Source organism: Scylla paramamosain, chromosome 8, assembly GCF_035594125.1.
Source record: "Scylla paramamosain isolate STU-SP2022 chromosome 8, ASM3559412v1, whole genome shotgun sequence".
Lineage (NCBI taxonomy): Eukaryota > Metazoa > Arthropoda > Malacostraca > Decapoda > Portunidae > Scylla > Scylla paramamosain.
Genome location: NC_087158.1, coordinates 17,397,040 through 17,412,039, shown reverse-complemented (window position 1 = coordinate 17,412,039; position 15,000 = coordinate 17,397,040). Strand labels below are relative to the sequence as shown.

General features: G+C 42.0%; 2 protein-coding genes across 14 annotated transcripts in view; both read left to right on the top strand.

Moving 5' to 3' along the window:
• The window catches only part of LOC135102890 (acetylcholine receptor subunit alpha-type acr-16-like), a 69,804-nt gene extending 66,493 nt beyond the window's left edge, over positions 1 to 3,311 (top strand). For all 13 annotated transcript variants that reach the window (XM_064008497.1, XM_064008501.1, XM_064008498.1 and 10 more), the window contains 2 exons: positions 439 to 696; positions 1,694 to 3,311. In XM_064008497.1, coding sequence (XP_063864567.1) covers positions 439 to 696; positions 1,694 to 1,819 — 384 coding nt within the window. In that variant the 3' untranslated portion in view covers positions 1,820 to 3,311. The remainder of the gene's footprint in view (positions 1 to 438; positions 697 to 1,693) is intronic.
• A 5,862-nt stretch (positions 3,312 to 9,173) lies between these two features.
• The window catches only part of LOC135102889 (acetylcholine receptor subunit beta-like 1), a 124,075-nt gene continuing 118,248 nt past the window's right edge, over positions 9,174 to 15,000 (top strand). Inside the window, 1 exon segment of the mRNA XM_064008493.1 lies at positions 9,174 to 9,414. Within this exon segment, the coding sequence (XP_063864563.1) occupies positions 9,318 to 9,414 (97 nt within the window). The 5' untranslated portion in view covers positions 9,174 to 9,317.

Below are 15,000 nucleotides of genomic sequence, written 5' to 3'. Positions count from 1 at the left end.
TCGAAGAAAATCCCACAATAAAACTGCATCATGCAACAAAGTTCGAACTAATCCTTTGTAAATAAAGTTTGAGAGTTTTCTGCACCTGTTGCCAGTAGATATTTACTCCTCAAACACTAAGAGCTCGGGATGTTATAGGATTTCGTAAATACCACAAGTTGATTGTACTTAATTATTTACCTCAAGTTAGCATTAACATTCATGATAAATATACGTATATATATATATATATATATATATATATATATATATATATATATATATATATATATATATATATATATATATATATATATATATATATATATATATATATATATCGGTCACCAGTTAGAATGGCCAAACCTTGTAATTCTTAGTGAAAAAGAAAAAAATCTTTTGCTTTCTTATCTCCAGAGTTGTTTCTCTGACAAGTAAACCTTTCGATTTTCTCGACAGGAGAGATCGTCCAAGTCACTTCTGGCCAACGTGCTGGATATAGACGATGACTTCCGGGCTCACACGCTGCCGCACACCCACACCACCAACACCAACAATACGGCGGGCTTCATTAGGGTGCCGCACGGAGGCCACTCCGTTGACGATTCTCACCTCGTCCATACCTGCATGTCCTCATGCACCAGGGAGCTCAACCTTATCCTCAAGGAGATTCGAATTATTACGGACAAGATGAGGAAAGAGGACGAGGAAAGCGACGTAAGTGGAAAAGACTGATAGATAATATATCTTTTGGTTTTAATTTTAGCCAGCCTTCCTGACAACTATTGTCGTACTTTCGTTTTCTTGCCTTTGTTCTCTTAATATTTATCATTTTTTTTTCTTGCTGTTGTAAATCATGCTACAGTTGTCTTTTTCCTGGTGAAATTTATGTATGTATATTTTGTAACAATGAATTTAATCAAACATTTCGTTGTCACTCATTACTTTTAGTCAGGAATTTTTATTGATTTTTAAGAACTTTGCAGAGAGAGCGAGAGAGAGAGAGAGAGAGAGAGAGAGAGAGAGAGAGAGAGAGAGAGAGAGAGAGAGAGAGAGAGAGAGAGAGAGAGAGAGAGAAAGGTGAAGATAAATGAACTAATACACATGCTGATAGCTAAACACAAATAGATAGTTACGTAGTACATACATTCAAAAGTATGCCAAGTAGACAGACACAACCAGAGAAATAACTTGAAACACTGTTATATAGACCAACAGATAGGAAGGACGACAGAGGAAGACATAAACAGATTGCCTGATTGACTGTCTTATGGAATTTCGTAAATAAGTAGATGTAAATGCAGAATAATGAACACAGAAGTACGAAGACAATGGATAGAAAGGAAGATAGGTAGATGGATATATAGACTTATAAACACACTGAAAAACATATCATTAAACTACTGCATGATTGTGTGTGTGTGTGTGTGTGTGTGTGTGTGTGTGTGTGTGTGTGTGTATGCTTTTACACAAGGTAAAGTGTAAAATGCGATTTCCAGACAGGACTTTGTGATACTAGTTAATGTATAGTTACTCATTATGAATTAAAACATGACTTGTAATCTTACCCCCCACCCCTCTCTCTCTCTCTCTCTCTCTCTCTCTCTCTCTCTCTCTCTCTCTCTCTCTCTCTCTCTCTCTCTCTCTCTCTCTCTCTCTCTCTCTCCCCGCCACAACACTACATACATACATTCTCATACATTCATCCTTGCAGGTGAAAAATGACTGGAGATTCGCTGCCATGGTGCTGGATCGCCTCTGCCTCATCATCTTCACCCTGTTCACCATCACCGCCACCGTCGCCGTGCTTCTTTCGGCACCTCATATTATTGTTCCGTAATACAACGTAGCCGGGGTGGACTCGTCGGCGTCATCGTAATCGTCTGGTGCAACCTTCACGCACCAGGATTACGATGTCTTGTCATTGAACCTCTTCATGGGGTTCATCTGCCTATGTTCCATACTCCGGTTTTTTGGGCAACTCCGCCCACGTCGCTGAGGCACTCGAGGGGAGGACCTTAATGCCGCCTCGCCCGAGGCAACGGGCGACGGGTGATCGCCCCTCCTCGTTCTGGTCACGATGCTTCCATAAGTGCCAAAGGGCCGGCATTTTCCCTGGCTCGCGGCGACAGTGTGTCACACCCTCGCTCAAGCCCACGCCATCGTCAGACTGCTATGGCCCGCCCACACATATGTACCATAGCTCCAGCCTGTCCCACGCATCCTTGAAGTTCCCCTCTGCTACATCTTCATCAAGATGGAGTCATTACCCAGTCCAGTCGAACGTCATTGGGTCCGTGAGCGGATGCTGAACATCACGTCTGGAGGGAGCGGGTCCACGAGATGCCCGGGGCGCGTGAACGAGTGAACTGTCGGATGGTGCGGTGCGGCGGGCCCGAGCAGTAACAGCAGCAGCAGCAGCAGCATACAGGGTCGGGGGGGACGTGCTATGTTTCCTCTTGCCACCGCCGTCTAGCGGAAAGGGTTCTACACTGTACTACTTTTGTCATTCAAATTACTCGGCAAAAATAAAGGTATGCCTAACCGCGGCATACACTTTGCTCCCTTGCTCATTCGTCAGTATTACGTGAATCCGAGACCATCACAAGCATCAGATGCTTGATGATATGCTCCTTTTCTTGTAACATTAAGCTTATCTTCTTTTATCTTGATCTGTTCAGGCAAGTTCAGTCTCCAGGCAATAATATCACCCTTGGCTGGGAGCTGGGAGCGTGGCCTGGCTATTCACTTCACTACTTGACTTGCTTCTCCATAGTACTCTACACCACATCCTTTCACTGACAGCCCAGCGCTCAAACCAGCTCTCCATTCTCATTTTCCAAAACATTACTCACTCAATCTCATTTCCCTCTATTCATGGTTTTTACCCAGCATGCGACCCTGAGCAGCCCGCCCGTTCCCAGTCCCTCCCCCTGGCAGCCCGCCCCGCCCTGCCCAAACCCGCCTCGCTCGAGCGGTGGCCAGGGCCCAGCACAGAGTCGCGCCCCCAGTTCCCCGGCGAACACTTTCTGTTACTCTACACAAAACTTTAACTTGTCTCTACTCTAATGTTGGTGTACATAAGCGTTTTATATTATTTTTTTTTTACTTAGAATGGTTAACAAGTGGCTCATTAATTAAGTAAAAGATATATGTAAACATCTCTTTTAGAGCTCAAGTTACATGAAATGATGGATTATTGAAAAACAGTTACGACAAACTTCAAGTCAATTGATACCATACCGTATCACTTTCCATTTTATACAATAGCGGAAAAATAATTCCCCAAAGACAATACCTGACAATAAATACAAACCAGCGCGCCATACCAAAAAAAACAAAACAAAAACAAAAACAAAAAGAGTGAAATTATATATATATATATATATATATATATATATATATATATATATATATATATATATATATATATATATATATATATATATATATATATATATATATATATATATATATATATATATATATATATATATATATATATATATATATATATATATATATATATATGAGTAATTTTTTGCGCAATACGTAGTTTAAAAATTCTCTTAACAATCATAGGTTAAAAGAAGTAGAGGATTCTTGATTTACCCCCAACTCCTCTACGCTCATGTGTAAAATATATCAAAATAGACAGGAGGCCTCCCATACCCCCAGTGAGAATGTCCCGATGGAATTCCCTTTGTTGACTCTTTTCGCTAACAAGACGAGAGGGAGGAGTTGTGGGTATCGTAGTGGACAATTTCCTAGCAGTTATGACGCACCGGCTGCCTGACTCGGCCCGGAGGCCTTCGTGGTGGGCGGACAGCCGGACACGTGGCCTCAGCAAGGGGCGGCCGCCGCGGCGCCCCTCGACCGTGTGCTCCCGACAGCCCCACTCCAGGGTCCTGTCGCCCCTGTTGAGGTGCATCGTACTTGTGTGTACGACCTTGGAAGGGGTTTGACTTAGAATCATCAAAAAATAAACAAAGTTTATCTTTTTCAATGGTGTTACAGTAAGTGTGTAAGTGTATAAGCCCACGTGGCTGGCTATTTCATAATCGTCACCAATGTGATGTTTTTATACTCTTGCGTTAATCTTCGACATCCAGACGATTGTTAATTGTGTGTAAGTATGTATGTGCACGTGTGCGTGTACCGTGTGGTTCTCATCATGTGACGGAGTGAAAGTAGCGCGATATCGTCTGTTTCCTTACTTCGGTGGGCCCCGGAAGGTCTCTCGGGAGAGGAGCTCCGGTCGTTGAGGAGGGCTGGGTAATGCAATCAACATAGGTAGAAACCTCCCTAGGTTTACCTTCCCTCGTAGGTCATCAAACCCACTTGGTTTACAACATTATAGACCACTAATCTTCTGATCTGCACTTCACTGTATCGCAAGAGATATTTTAGTTTTGAACCACACTCCCGTATTTTGAGTCTTGCATCTTCTCTTTAAGTCTCTGCTACTGATTTATCGCTGTAAATACGGGTATCTTGCTTCATAAGTATGTTGTTTATTTCCTACATTATATTAAGGACGATTCTTGTTGATAGTTTAGCAATCAAGTAATGTTGTTGTTAGGCATTTGAACTTTTGATTTTGTACCTATCACATATAAATATATAAATATATATAAATATATACATATACATATACATATACATATACATATATGAACTCGCTTTCATAACAAAGAAGGCATCAAGTAAGCTTAATTGCTTTACTGGGGAGAGAACGTTATCGGAGTCACCATTATTTTCTCGCTTAACTAGAGCAAGTTATTATTGGGCGCTTGTGCCGGTTTTGTAAATATTTAATACTGCTCATCTCCAAGACTCAAGGGTATGATGATAGACGATAGGAAGCCCTGTGTCACCAGGGTCTGCCCTGCCACCTGAAGGGAAGCTCTCACTGTCTGCCGAGCCTAGAACATGTCCAGCTAATGTGCATCGAATTGGTTGCCGTTACTAAGACTCTTGAGTAGCTCGTCTTTCTGCTCCTCTACACCACAACGGCGGACGCGATGCTTCATGCCGTGTGGGACATTCACAGATTCGACACTATCACACGTCGTGGTTTGTTAAGAGTTGGTACTGTTTCATGCGTCGAACTAAATTATAAGTTAAAAGATGTAACACTTGAGTTCCTCGTGAATGTCTATTGTAATTGATCAACATCAGTTTCAGTGTCAGCTGATCCCGTATAATGTGCGTGTGTGTGTGTGTGTGGCCTCCATCACTTCACCGAACTCACAAAAAGTTCCCTCTGCACGTTTTTTTTTTTTTTTTTTTTTTTTTTTGCATTATCACGGAGACAGAAGACGGGGCTCTGTGACGCCCCCAAAGTGCTACTTGAACAAACACCTGCGGGAGCGTCGCTCGGTACGTCAGCGAGCGTGTGGGAGGCGCCGTGAAATGACAACAGTAAAGCAATTATAACTACTTGACAGACTGTACCATATAAACGGATGGTTGCCTTACGTGCATGTATAGAGTGGTTATGGGACTACTGAGCATTATGAACGCTGAAAGAAATGGAATTTTAAAACAATACAAAATTTGGTCCCTTCGTTTTGTGGCTTGCAAAAAGAACAAGAGACATCATGCTCAACAGGAAGCTGTGAAGATACGTACTCACACAACAATTATATTTTGATAGTCGAAATCCTAACTCGAGTGAAGCTATATCAGTGAAGAAAACCAGTACTTATTACTTTATTCCAGTGAAAAAATAAAGCAACAAAGCCTACGTAGATATGACACTTGGATGCGGCACCGGGTGATCACCGTGATGGAGCAGCAGCGGCCCACTCGCTGCCTCCCGCTGCGAGGCAAACATGGCACCATAACTGTGATAGTGACATTTGACAGTCAGCTGACGTATGGAGAGGCACAATTTCTTCTTCTTCATGTTTTCTCTTGGTAGACGAAGTGGGCCCGACTCCTTTAACAGACAACATTACCAACCACTCAGTCGGAAACCAATACGGACAAATCGGTAGCATACGGCATTGTTCTCTCATCATTATCATTGTACAGCATGACTCTGTGAAGGCGGGACCCCAGTTAGTTGTGTATGTAATATTTCTTCTACATTTAATTTGTCGTCATAACGATATAAAGGTAAACCATGCTTTACGAGATTCGGCCGATGGAAATTCCCCGCCCCAGTCGTGGTCTCCTCGAGGCTATGCTGGGAGTAAAATAATGGGGAAGCCAGGGCCACCTTGACAATCCTGTATGTAAAGGGTTAGGATATAATTGCTACTGTTACTTAGTATTAGTTATTTAATGAAAACTAGTTACACGAGCTCACGAACCTGTCATACTAACATAACCTAACAACTTGATGATTTTCGTTCTTGTATCACTTATTTTTGGTTGTTGCTTTAGGAATGGGTGCTTTTCTATTGAGTGGCTTTCTTGTTGCTGCAACTTTTGTGGTGACAAGAAATTCTGAACATTCAGTCTAGTACTGCTCTTAAGACTCTCAGTTGTCCTGTTGCTGTCGAGGAAAGTTTGGGTGCATACAGTGAGTCCCGGCATCAGCAACAGCGGTCACAGCAGCTCCTTCACCGGCAGCTGCCATGCTGAGCTGGAAGCAGCGGCTGTCCATTGACTTGAGCCACTTTCCTTAACGGGAATAAAGGCAGTTGTCAATAGATGGCCGGGCTGATGCTTCACTCATTCATCGACCTGGACGCGCTTCCTGGTCCCTGCGCGCAATCAGCTCCTCGTGAGACAACAGGCCACTTATTACTTTCCTTTCTATTCCCAGCGTTATGACTTTTTATACTTCTCAAAACAACTTTATGTTATTCTCATGTAAAACTTCAAATAAATCTTAACTACACATGCGCCTTGTCATCAAGCAGCACTTAATGACGGAACATCCAAACGTTAACTATATAATTATTAAGAAACAGGAGAGGGAGCGAGGGGAGGGGAGGCTGGAACGCCCCCATCCCTCTCTCCCCCTCGGGTTCCTCTTTCCTCTTGTTCATTATGGGTAAGCTAGACGTGTTCTCTTGTTATTATAATTCACTGTGAATGAACCACTTGCGCCAAGACATCCACCTATGCATAATTAGATCCGAAACAGCACCCTCATGAGACAATTACCTCAACCAAATCTGTTCCATTTCATCGTTTACAAGCATTTATCAATGTACATCAAGATGTAAGATAAGTCTTCACCTGTTAATCCCCTTAAACTACAAAAATCTAGAAAGTGATTCTCCTGAAATATGCTTACAATATGTAAATATATAAATATATACATTATTAGTCCTTTTCAATAAGCCAAGGTCTTGCAGTCATCTGTGGGCGCCATGATGTGTGTGTGTGTGTGTGTGTGTGTGTGTGTGTGTTCGCGCGTGTGTGTGTGTGTGTGTGAGAGAGAATAGGAGTCTACTTCACCCTTATGCTCAAGGACGATATAGAGGTCAGTTTAGGTTCGCTTCAGGCTTCTTGTTCTTGGAAGCAGCTTTTCTCTTAGGATTAAATTGTTTACCACAAGTACAAGACTAGCCACCGTAGCTGAGCCTCAAAGACTCTCTTCGTCATATATACAGGGTGGAACCATATCTGTAGTTGATGGAGTCTGTGGGGTTGGGGGTGTGCCCTTCCATGGTCTAACGATGGCCTTGGAGGTGGGACAGTGAAAGAAAGACAGGACAGGAGTGAAGGTTGCTGCACATAAGTACATTCAAGCACCAATAGACGCTGAAGAATCCTAAAGACGATGATTGGAAGTAGAGAGAGAAAAAAGTTTCGTGAATGGAGATATCGAATAGCAAAGTGATATGAATATTATGAATGAGGATGCAAGAATTTGAGTAGCGAGTAATTTGGAAACTCGAGAAGGAGATGGACGTGGAAGAAGAAGAAGAAGAAGAAGAAGAAGAAGAAGAAGAAGAAGAAGAAGAAGAAGAAGAAGAAGAAGAAGAAGAAGAGAGGGAGTAGAAGAGGAAGAGAATGAATGGTACTGGTGTGTGGTTGTGATAATAGCCTGGCGCTGTTCAGAACGAGACCTTGTGTTTGTGGTAGACGCTACATGTGTGTATCTTGCTTTATTCCAGACCATTGCTATCTGCGTTGTCAAAAGATTGGGTTAAACATGTGCAGAGAGGTTGCCATTGTTTCATTTTTATCTGTATTTTAGATTTTCAATAAAGATTGCCAACTTCTGATTACTTCTCATCTTTTATTGAATTGCATAGGAATGTTTGTCTGTTTGTGAGAGAAAGAGAGAGAGAGAGAGAGAGAGAGAGAGAGAGAGAGAGAGAGAGAGAGAGAGAGAGAGAGAGAGAGAGAGAGAGAGAGAATAAGAACAAGAACAAAAACGAGAAGCACACACACACACACACACACACACACACACATCACAAGGAAAATTGATTTCTCGGGATAAAGAGAAATTAAGAACAAGGTTGAAATTATGATGTCAAAGATATGTTAAGATTTCTATAACACAAGTTTTCATTCTCAGTATCAAAATGTGAAACTAAATATCTACGTGAATAGTTAACAAATTTTCTTACGCTTTGAAATCAGCACAAAAAAAAAAGTGTGTGTGTGTGTGTGTGTGTGTGTGTGTGTGTGCGCGCGAGTGAGCAAGTGCGCGTGCGCTCTCCCAGTGACATGACAAGCACTTACCACTCAAAGACAGAAATCTGCAACCTGTGCCTAAGGGCGAAGGGTCATCCCGGGAGGCGGGATCAAGACTTCCCGACAAGAAGCCTGGTCTGATGTCAATGCATGTTTACGCTGCGTGGAGACGTGTGGTGGGGGGGTGGCGTGAGGTGGAGCGGGGGAGGGACTAGTAAACACCTGCCTCTTGTTCACCTGAACCAGCTACTACCACAACAAAGTGGGAATACCGAAAAAAAAGAAAAAAAAAAAACATACAGCACGTGAGTTCGTCTTCCTCTGAAGATCTGGACTCTGAAAAGATGTGCTGATCTTTACGGTGTGGGCGTGCGGGCGTGTGTGGCGCGGGTGCAGGCCGGGGGGAGGGAGAATAGGAAGGAGCGGAGTATCGACGTCTGGGCGTCAATACGTGGTGCGTGTGTGCGGGTGCGCGCGGTGGAGGGCTGGCTGCGCGGCCTCTCAGTGTGTCACCACCGCCCGCTCTGTGCTGACCTCCGTGACCCCCAGCCGCCCTGCATGACCGGTGCTGCCCAGCACACACACAGCCAGCGTATGGCGGGGGTGGGGCGCGCTGCTCCCAAGTGCTAGTGGGTGTAAGTGTCGGCTGATGACTGCCCATGTGGGTGTAGCCTAAAATAGCCTGTAGTGACGCCTGAGAGCTGCAGGACGCAGGCTGGGCCCTCAAGATGGCGGCCAGGGGCGCAACAACCGTGGCCGCACTCTGGCCCCCTCTGCTGTCTCCCGTCATCCTCTTACTGGTCCTCACGGCCACACTACACACAGGTAAAGCACAAATCCCTTCTTCGCACCCGCCACCACCTCCTCACTCTCCCCACACATCATGGCCCCGCACTGCCCGGCACACCACTCCAGGGGAAGTCTTTAGAGTCCACTGCACAAAGAAAAAGCTAATTAACTCACGTCAGATCTCACCATTTATTGTCATTCATCCCTCACAAACCGCACAAACCTTACTTTCGCGGCAGATTTTACCTGTTACGGCAACAAGTTCAGGACATCAATAATTGTCCTTTAATTTCTACTTCACTACTGAGGCATATTTGTGTCAAGGAGAGCACGTCTATAAGTGACCCCTTCATCGAGGCATTATCTTCTTTGGTACTAAGATTATTTTATCCTTAATTTATTTAAGTTTACCATTCTTGGAGTGATGAGCTGAACACGGGACGTTTAAATGGTCATTGGGGAGCAGCAACAATCACACACCCAGAGAGAGAGAGAGAGAGAGAGAGAGAGAGAGAGAGAGAGATCAGTGACCAGTTCTTTGTATCTCCAGGGGGAATGTGATCCCTCCCAGACTGTCGTAGGAACAGACGGGTCATAATATCCAACATTCACTTTGCAGACGACAGAACACCTTAGTGAGCCAAGCTTGTAAAGCAGGACTGGAGGTGTCTTTGTTTTGTTACAGCTCCCTAAAATACTTCTTTTAGATTTCCCTTTTCCGAGGTGACGCGTACAGACGACGTGCTTTTTTTTTTCCCATTTCTCTGGCAGCATAACTTTAATAGACCATGCAAGCTAGTTACTGTGCATGACTGACCGATCACACAGTTTTTGTCGTTACTATCCTACATTTCTTACTCTTAACTGGATGGTGTAGTTTCTGAAAATTACAAACAGCCTCATAACGGCAAATAAAACTGCTCGTGTTTGCTTCCTTTGTGCTCCATTGTTGTGTCGCCAGAGTGGTCATTTACGTTCAATTAATATTGTCATCAATAAAAAGGAACCCATAAAGCATATAAATATACCTGCCAATGCATAAAAGATATATTATTTCAATGCACTGCATCAGTTCATTAGTAAACAAACGCCTATACAAGAGGGAATCATTTTTTCCTTTATCTTATACCACGCTAATACATAACAAAGCAGTTCATCTCATGCCATCAAAGAACCCAGCTAGTGAGTGAGGTATTCTGGGGTAGAGCAAGGTTAGACGCGGCAACTGTAGACACGGCATAGCCTAGCGGGGGTGTATGAGACCAGGGAACCCAGGCAACACAGAATAAGACAAGGTCACAGGAAAGTAACCAGAGAGAAAAAAAAGGCTCATAGACTAGACAAACCTAGATGGACACGTAACGGGACAGATTGGGTATGAAGTCCGCTTCTTACCGACATGATGATGAACCACGTAAAGGAGAAAAAGCAATTACAAGACATAATAAAAAAAATGAACCATAATGTTTGTAATTTGCAAGGATAACAGTGATAACTTCAGTGCAAGATGAGAGAGAGAGAGAGAGAGAGAGAGAGAGAGAGAGAGAGAGAGAGAGAGAGAGAGAGAGAGAGAGAGAGAGAGTTGAACAGAATGAAATAACCCAACATATCTCGATCATACTGCATCCCCCCCCCGCTGCCCCCAGTAAGTAGAGCATGACAACAACAACTGGAGACGCTTGGTACAGGCCAGGGGAAGGGTCAGGCACTCCATGGTGTAGGTGAATGTGGAGGAAGGGATTCGGAAGGCCACAGCGCGTCCCTGGAGGAAAGTGGTGATGGTGGTGATGAGGGTGGTGGTGGTGGTGGTGATAGTAATAGTAGTAGTAGTAGTAGTTGTTGTTGTTATAGAAGACTTATTATTATTGATTATTATTATTGTTATTATTATTGTTGTGTTGTTGTTATCAGTCATCATCATCATCATTATTATTATTATTATTATTATTATTATTATTACTGTTGTTGTTGTTGTTGTTGTTGTTGTTATCAGTCATCTTCATCATCTTTATTATTATTATTATTATTCAGCATCACCATTATTATCATTATCATCACCACCATCATCAGTATCATTATCATCACTGTTGTTCTTTTCATTATTATTATTATTATTATTATTATTATTATTATTATTATTATTATTATTATTATTATTATTGCTACGGTTGTTATAAAGAAAAATAATAACTTTTCAATTCTGACGCGTGCAAGATACTTAAAATACGGGGCAACTTTTTTTTTTTTTAGGAAACGAAATACGACAGCAATATTAATAGTAGTAGCAGCAGCATCAGTATTAGTAGCGGTGGTAGAAGTATTAGTAGTAGTAGTAGTAGTAGTAGTAGTAATAGTAGTAGTAGTAGCAGCGGCAGTAGTAACAGTAATAACATGGTCACCCCTATATAGCAGCGATAGCAACACAGTAGCACCCAAACAACAGGAGTGGGGAATCAGGACACAAAATCCACACTTCCCGTTTTCCTCCCAGACCGCACCACCACCTCCGTTACTCGCCGCGGGGATCGTTATTCTCACATTTGGGTCGCGGCGGCTTCTTGGGCGTATTAGGAGGCTGCAATTAATCACGAGCTATGGCGGGGCGTTGTTTACTCTCCTGACCGAGGAAAGAGGCGGAGACACAGAAGCCAGAAGAAAGAGGAGAAAGAGATGGGAAGATCAAAATAAATAATGAATGTAGTAGAAATTTGAGGAGTGATGGATTTTGTTCACGTTCTCTCAGTCAATAGGAGGTTAAAGGAACACAAGATAAAGGAAAGGAAAAACAAAAGATAAGTTTTTAGATGATTCGATCTCTCTCTCTCTCTCTCTCTCTCTCTCTCTCTCTCTCTCTCTCTCTCTCTCTCTCTCTCTCTCTCTCTCTCTCTCTCTCTCTCTCTCTCTCTCTCTCTCTCTCTCTTGCACGTTTATCTTTTATTGCCTCTCTTTTTCGCTCTCTTTTCTCGGTTTATTTCATCTGTATCCTCCAAAGTCTGCTTCCTGTTTCACCTTTGTTTTCTTTGTTTTGCATGTGTTGTATCTGGTCTGCATTGTGTTGTTACGATCGTAGTGCCGTCATGTGTGTGATGATGATGATTAAATTAATAATAATAATATTATTATTATTATTATTATTATTATTATTATTATTATTATTATTAATAATAATAATAATAATAATAATAATAATAATAATAATAACGGGAAATCATTTTTTAGCCTCTATTATATATATATATATATATATATATATATATATATATATATATATATATATATATATATATATATATATATATATATATATATATATACTTGTATATATATATATTTTTTTTTTTTTTTTTTTTTTTAGGGTCCAGTGATTGATATACTGACTTATTATATAATTTATTTACTTATTCATTAGCTCACGTTCCGCATGCAGTTAAGTCTTTATCATCCGTGACTACCGTGGATGGTTATTCTTCTTTTGTGTTCCTTTGTGTGTTGGGATAGGCCATTCTCTTGTAAGCAATGTCTGTAGCTTGGATATCGCACACTACCACATACTGTGGCTTCTCCATTCCCACGTATCACATCGCCGCTTCCCAAGATCTTGAGTAAGGAAAGCTTCCGGTAGGATCGGCCAGTTTTGTTCAGAAGGTGCCGTGATACTTACCTCTTAAATTTTGCACTGATATTATCCATCAGAATATCACGTTATTTAGCAAGAGTTAAGCCGCTGCTACGTTCGCATTATCCCTCTAAATTGCGAGGGAAAAGTGTTTCAATGTTTTGCTGCTTTATAAGGACGTCCACTTCTATGTACATGCCACCTATGATGATTCCTTCATGAAACTTTTAATCAAATACTCGTATGATCTCCCAATACAATGTATTGTAACCCAATATATCATAGTGATTTATTTATTTATTTATTTATTCTATTTTTATCTATTTATTTATTTATTTTTATTTTTGTATTTATTTATTTATTTTTATTTATTTTATTTATTTATTTTTTTTTTTTTTTTTTTGACGGCGGAGTGCTCGTGGGGAAATCCATCCCCGTCGAACTTCGCGTATACACGCGCGATGGGGTCTGATTCACACATACCCAGTACACGCCCTCCTGATTCCCAGCACATGACTTCATCATGCCCTGCACACACATCCTCTTCATGCCCTGCACAGTAACGCAGTTGCCTCATGACCACCACACCACTATCATACCTTCGCTACCACCACCTCAGCACCTTGAGGCGTTTAGTTTGACAACTTGGTGAGAGTAATCAAGGTTAATTCGTGATTATTGCTGCCTTTAGGTCCACCCTTTGAATAGGGCAATCTTTCCGTTCTGTAACCTGGTTGTAGATATAATGATATAATGGTTAGCAGTCATTAACTGCAGCCTCATTGAGCAGGTGACTGCCATCCGTTCAGTTTTTCACCCTCCGTTACGCCATCGGTCGATAGATGATTACCACGAAAGTTGTGGGAAAGCTAAAAAAGTATGATGCTATCGTTCCTGTATCTCGGGGACTTTATCCACCACACTCATAACTGAAGAACAACAACATCGTGCCGCAGCACGCCCAGACATGTGCCCATCGTCTTTGATTTAAAGTTTCATCGAAAATTTAGACATGCAAAGACTATTCAAACTTGCCAGCTCCAAACTTCACGATTTTGTGAGTGTGTAATAAGGACAACATTAATAAACTCGATGATAAAGGATATCAAGATCTGCCTATGAATTATGTCTTTTTGGCTTTGTTATTCTCATTGTCCAATCTTCCCAACAGTAAGATCGCTTCCTTTACTACTTGTATAGGCATGAATGAAAGCACCCACCATCACGTACCACAATATGTTCAGTGAGGTTGTTTCAGCCCAGTGGCCAGTCCCCATCTCCCATGAGTCACTGCTCTGATTCCTTGTTTTCTCTTTTAATCACAAATCTTACGCAAACATTTTTTTTTACCCATGAAAATACAAGTCACGTTGGGTCATTCCGTTCGTTCTTTATTTTTCAATTAAGATATTCAAGTAATCATATTTTCTACATAAAAATTCGTTAGCATTTTTGACACAGAATTGATATAAGACAAAAGCACAACTGCATTAACGCAAAATCATAATAGCAATCAATATCTTTTGGTCCTTGATCGCTTGCAGTTTATTTCGAGAACCATGCTGCCTTACATTATGAAAGTTCACATCTTAAATACCGCATTATCAGATGTATTCATCACACGTTAAATCTTGTACAGGAATAGTCAGCACAGATAAGGGCGGCAGGAAGTCTTCAGGCGCCGAGGAAATAGTCTCTCGGTGCCAACCTCGGAAGTGCCTTGTATGTTTATTACTGAGACTCACACGGCTTCAGACAGCACCGCCCCTCGTCCCAATTACTACCACCAAAGTGTTTAAGAGAGAGAGAGAGAGAGAGAGAGAGAGAGAGAGAGAGAGAGAGAGAGAGAGAGAGAGAGAGAGGACAATGACAGGGTGGAGGAAATTGGATCACGTCTTTAAGAGCAATCGACGAGGAGTGACGAGGAAGGAGGGCAGGCGGAGAGGCAGCGGCGAGGAGGTCGAGTCCGTCCCTCAGCCAGAAGCACCTTTGTCACCCCAGCCCTC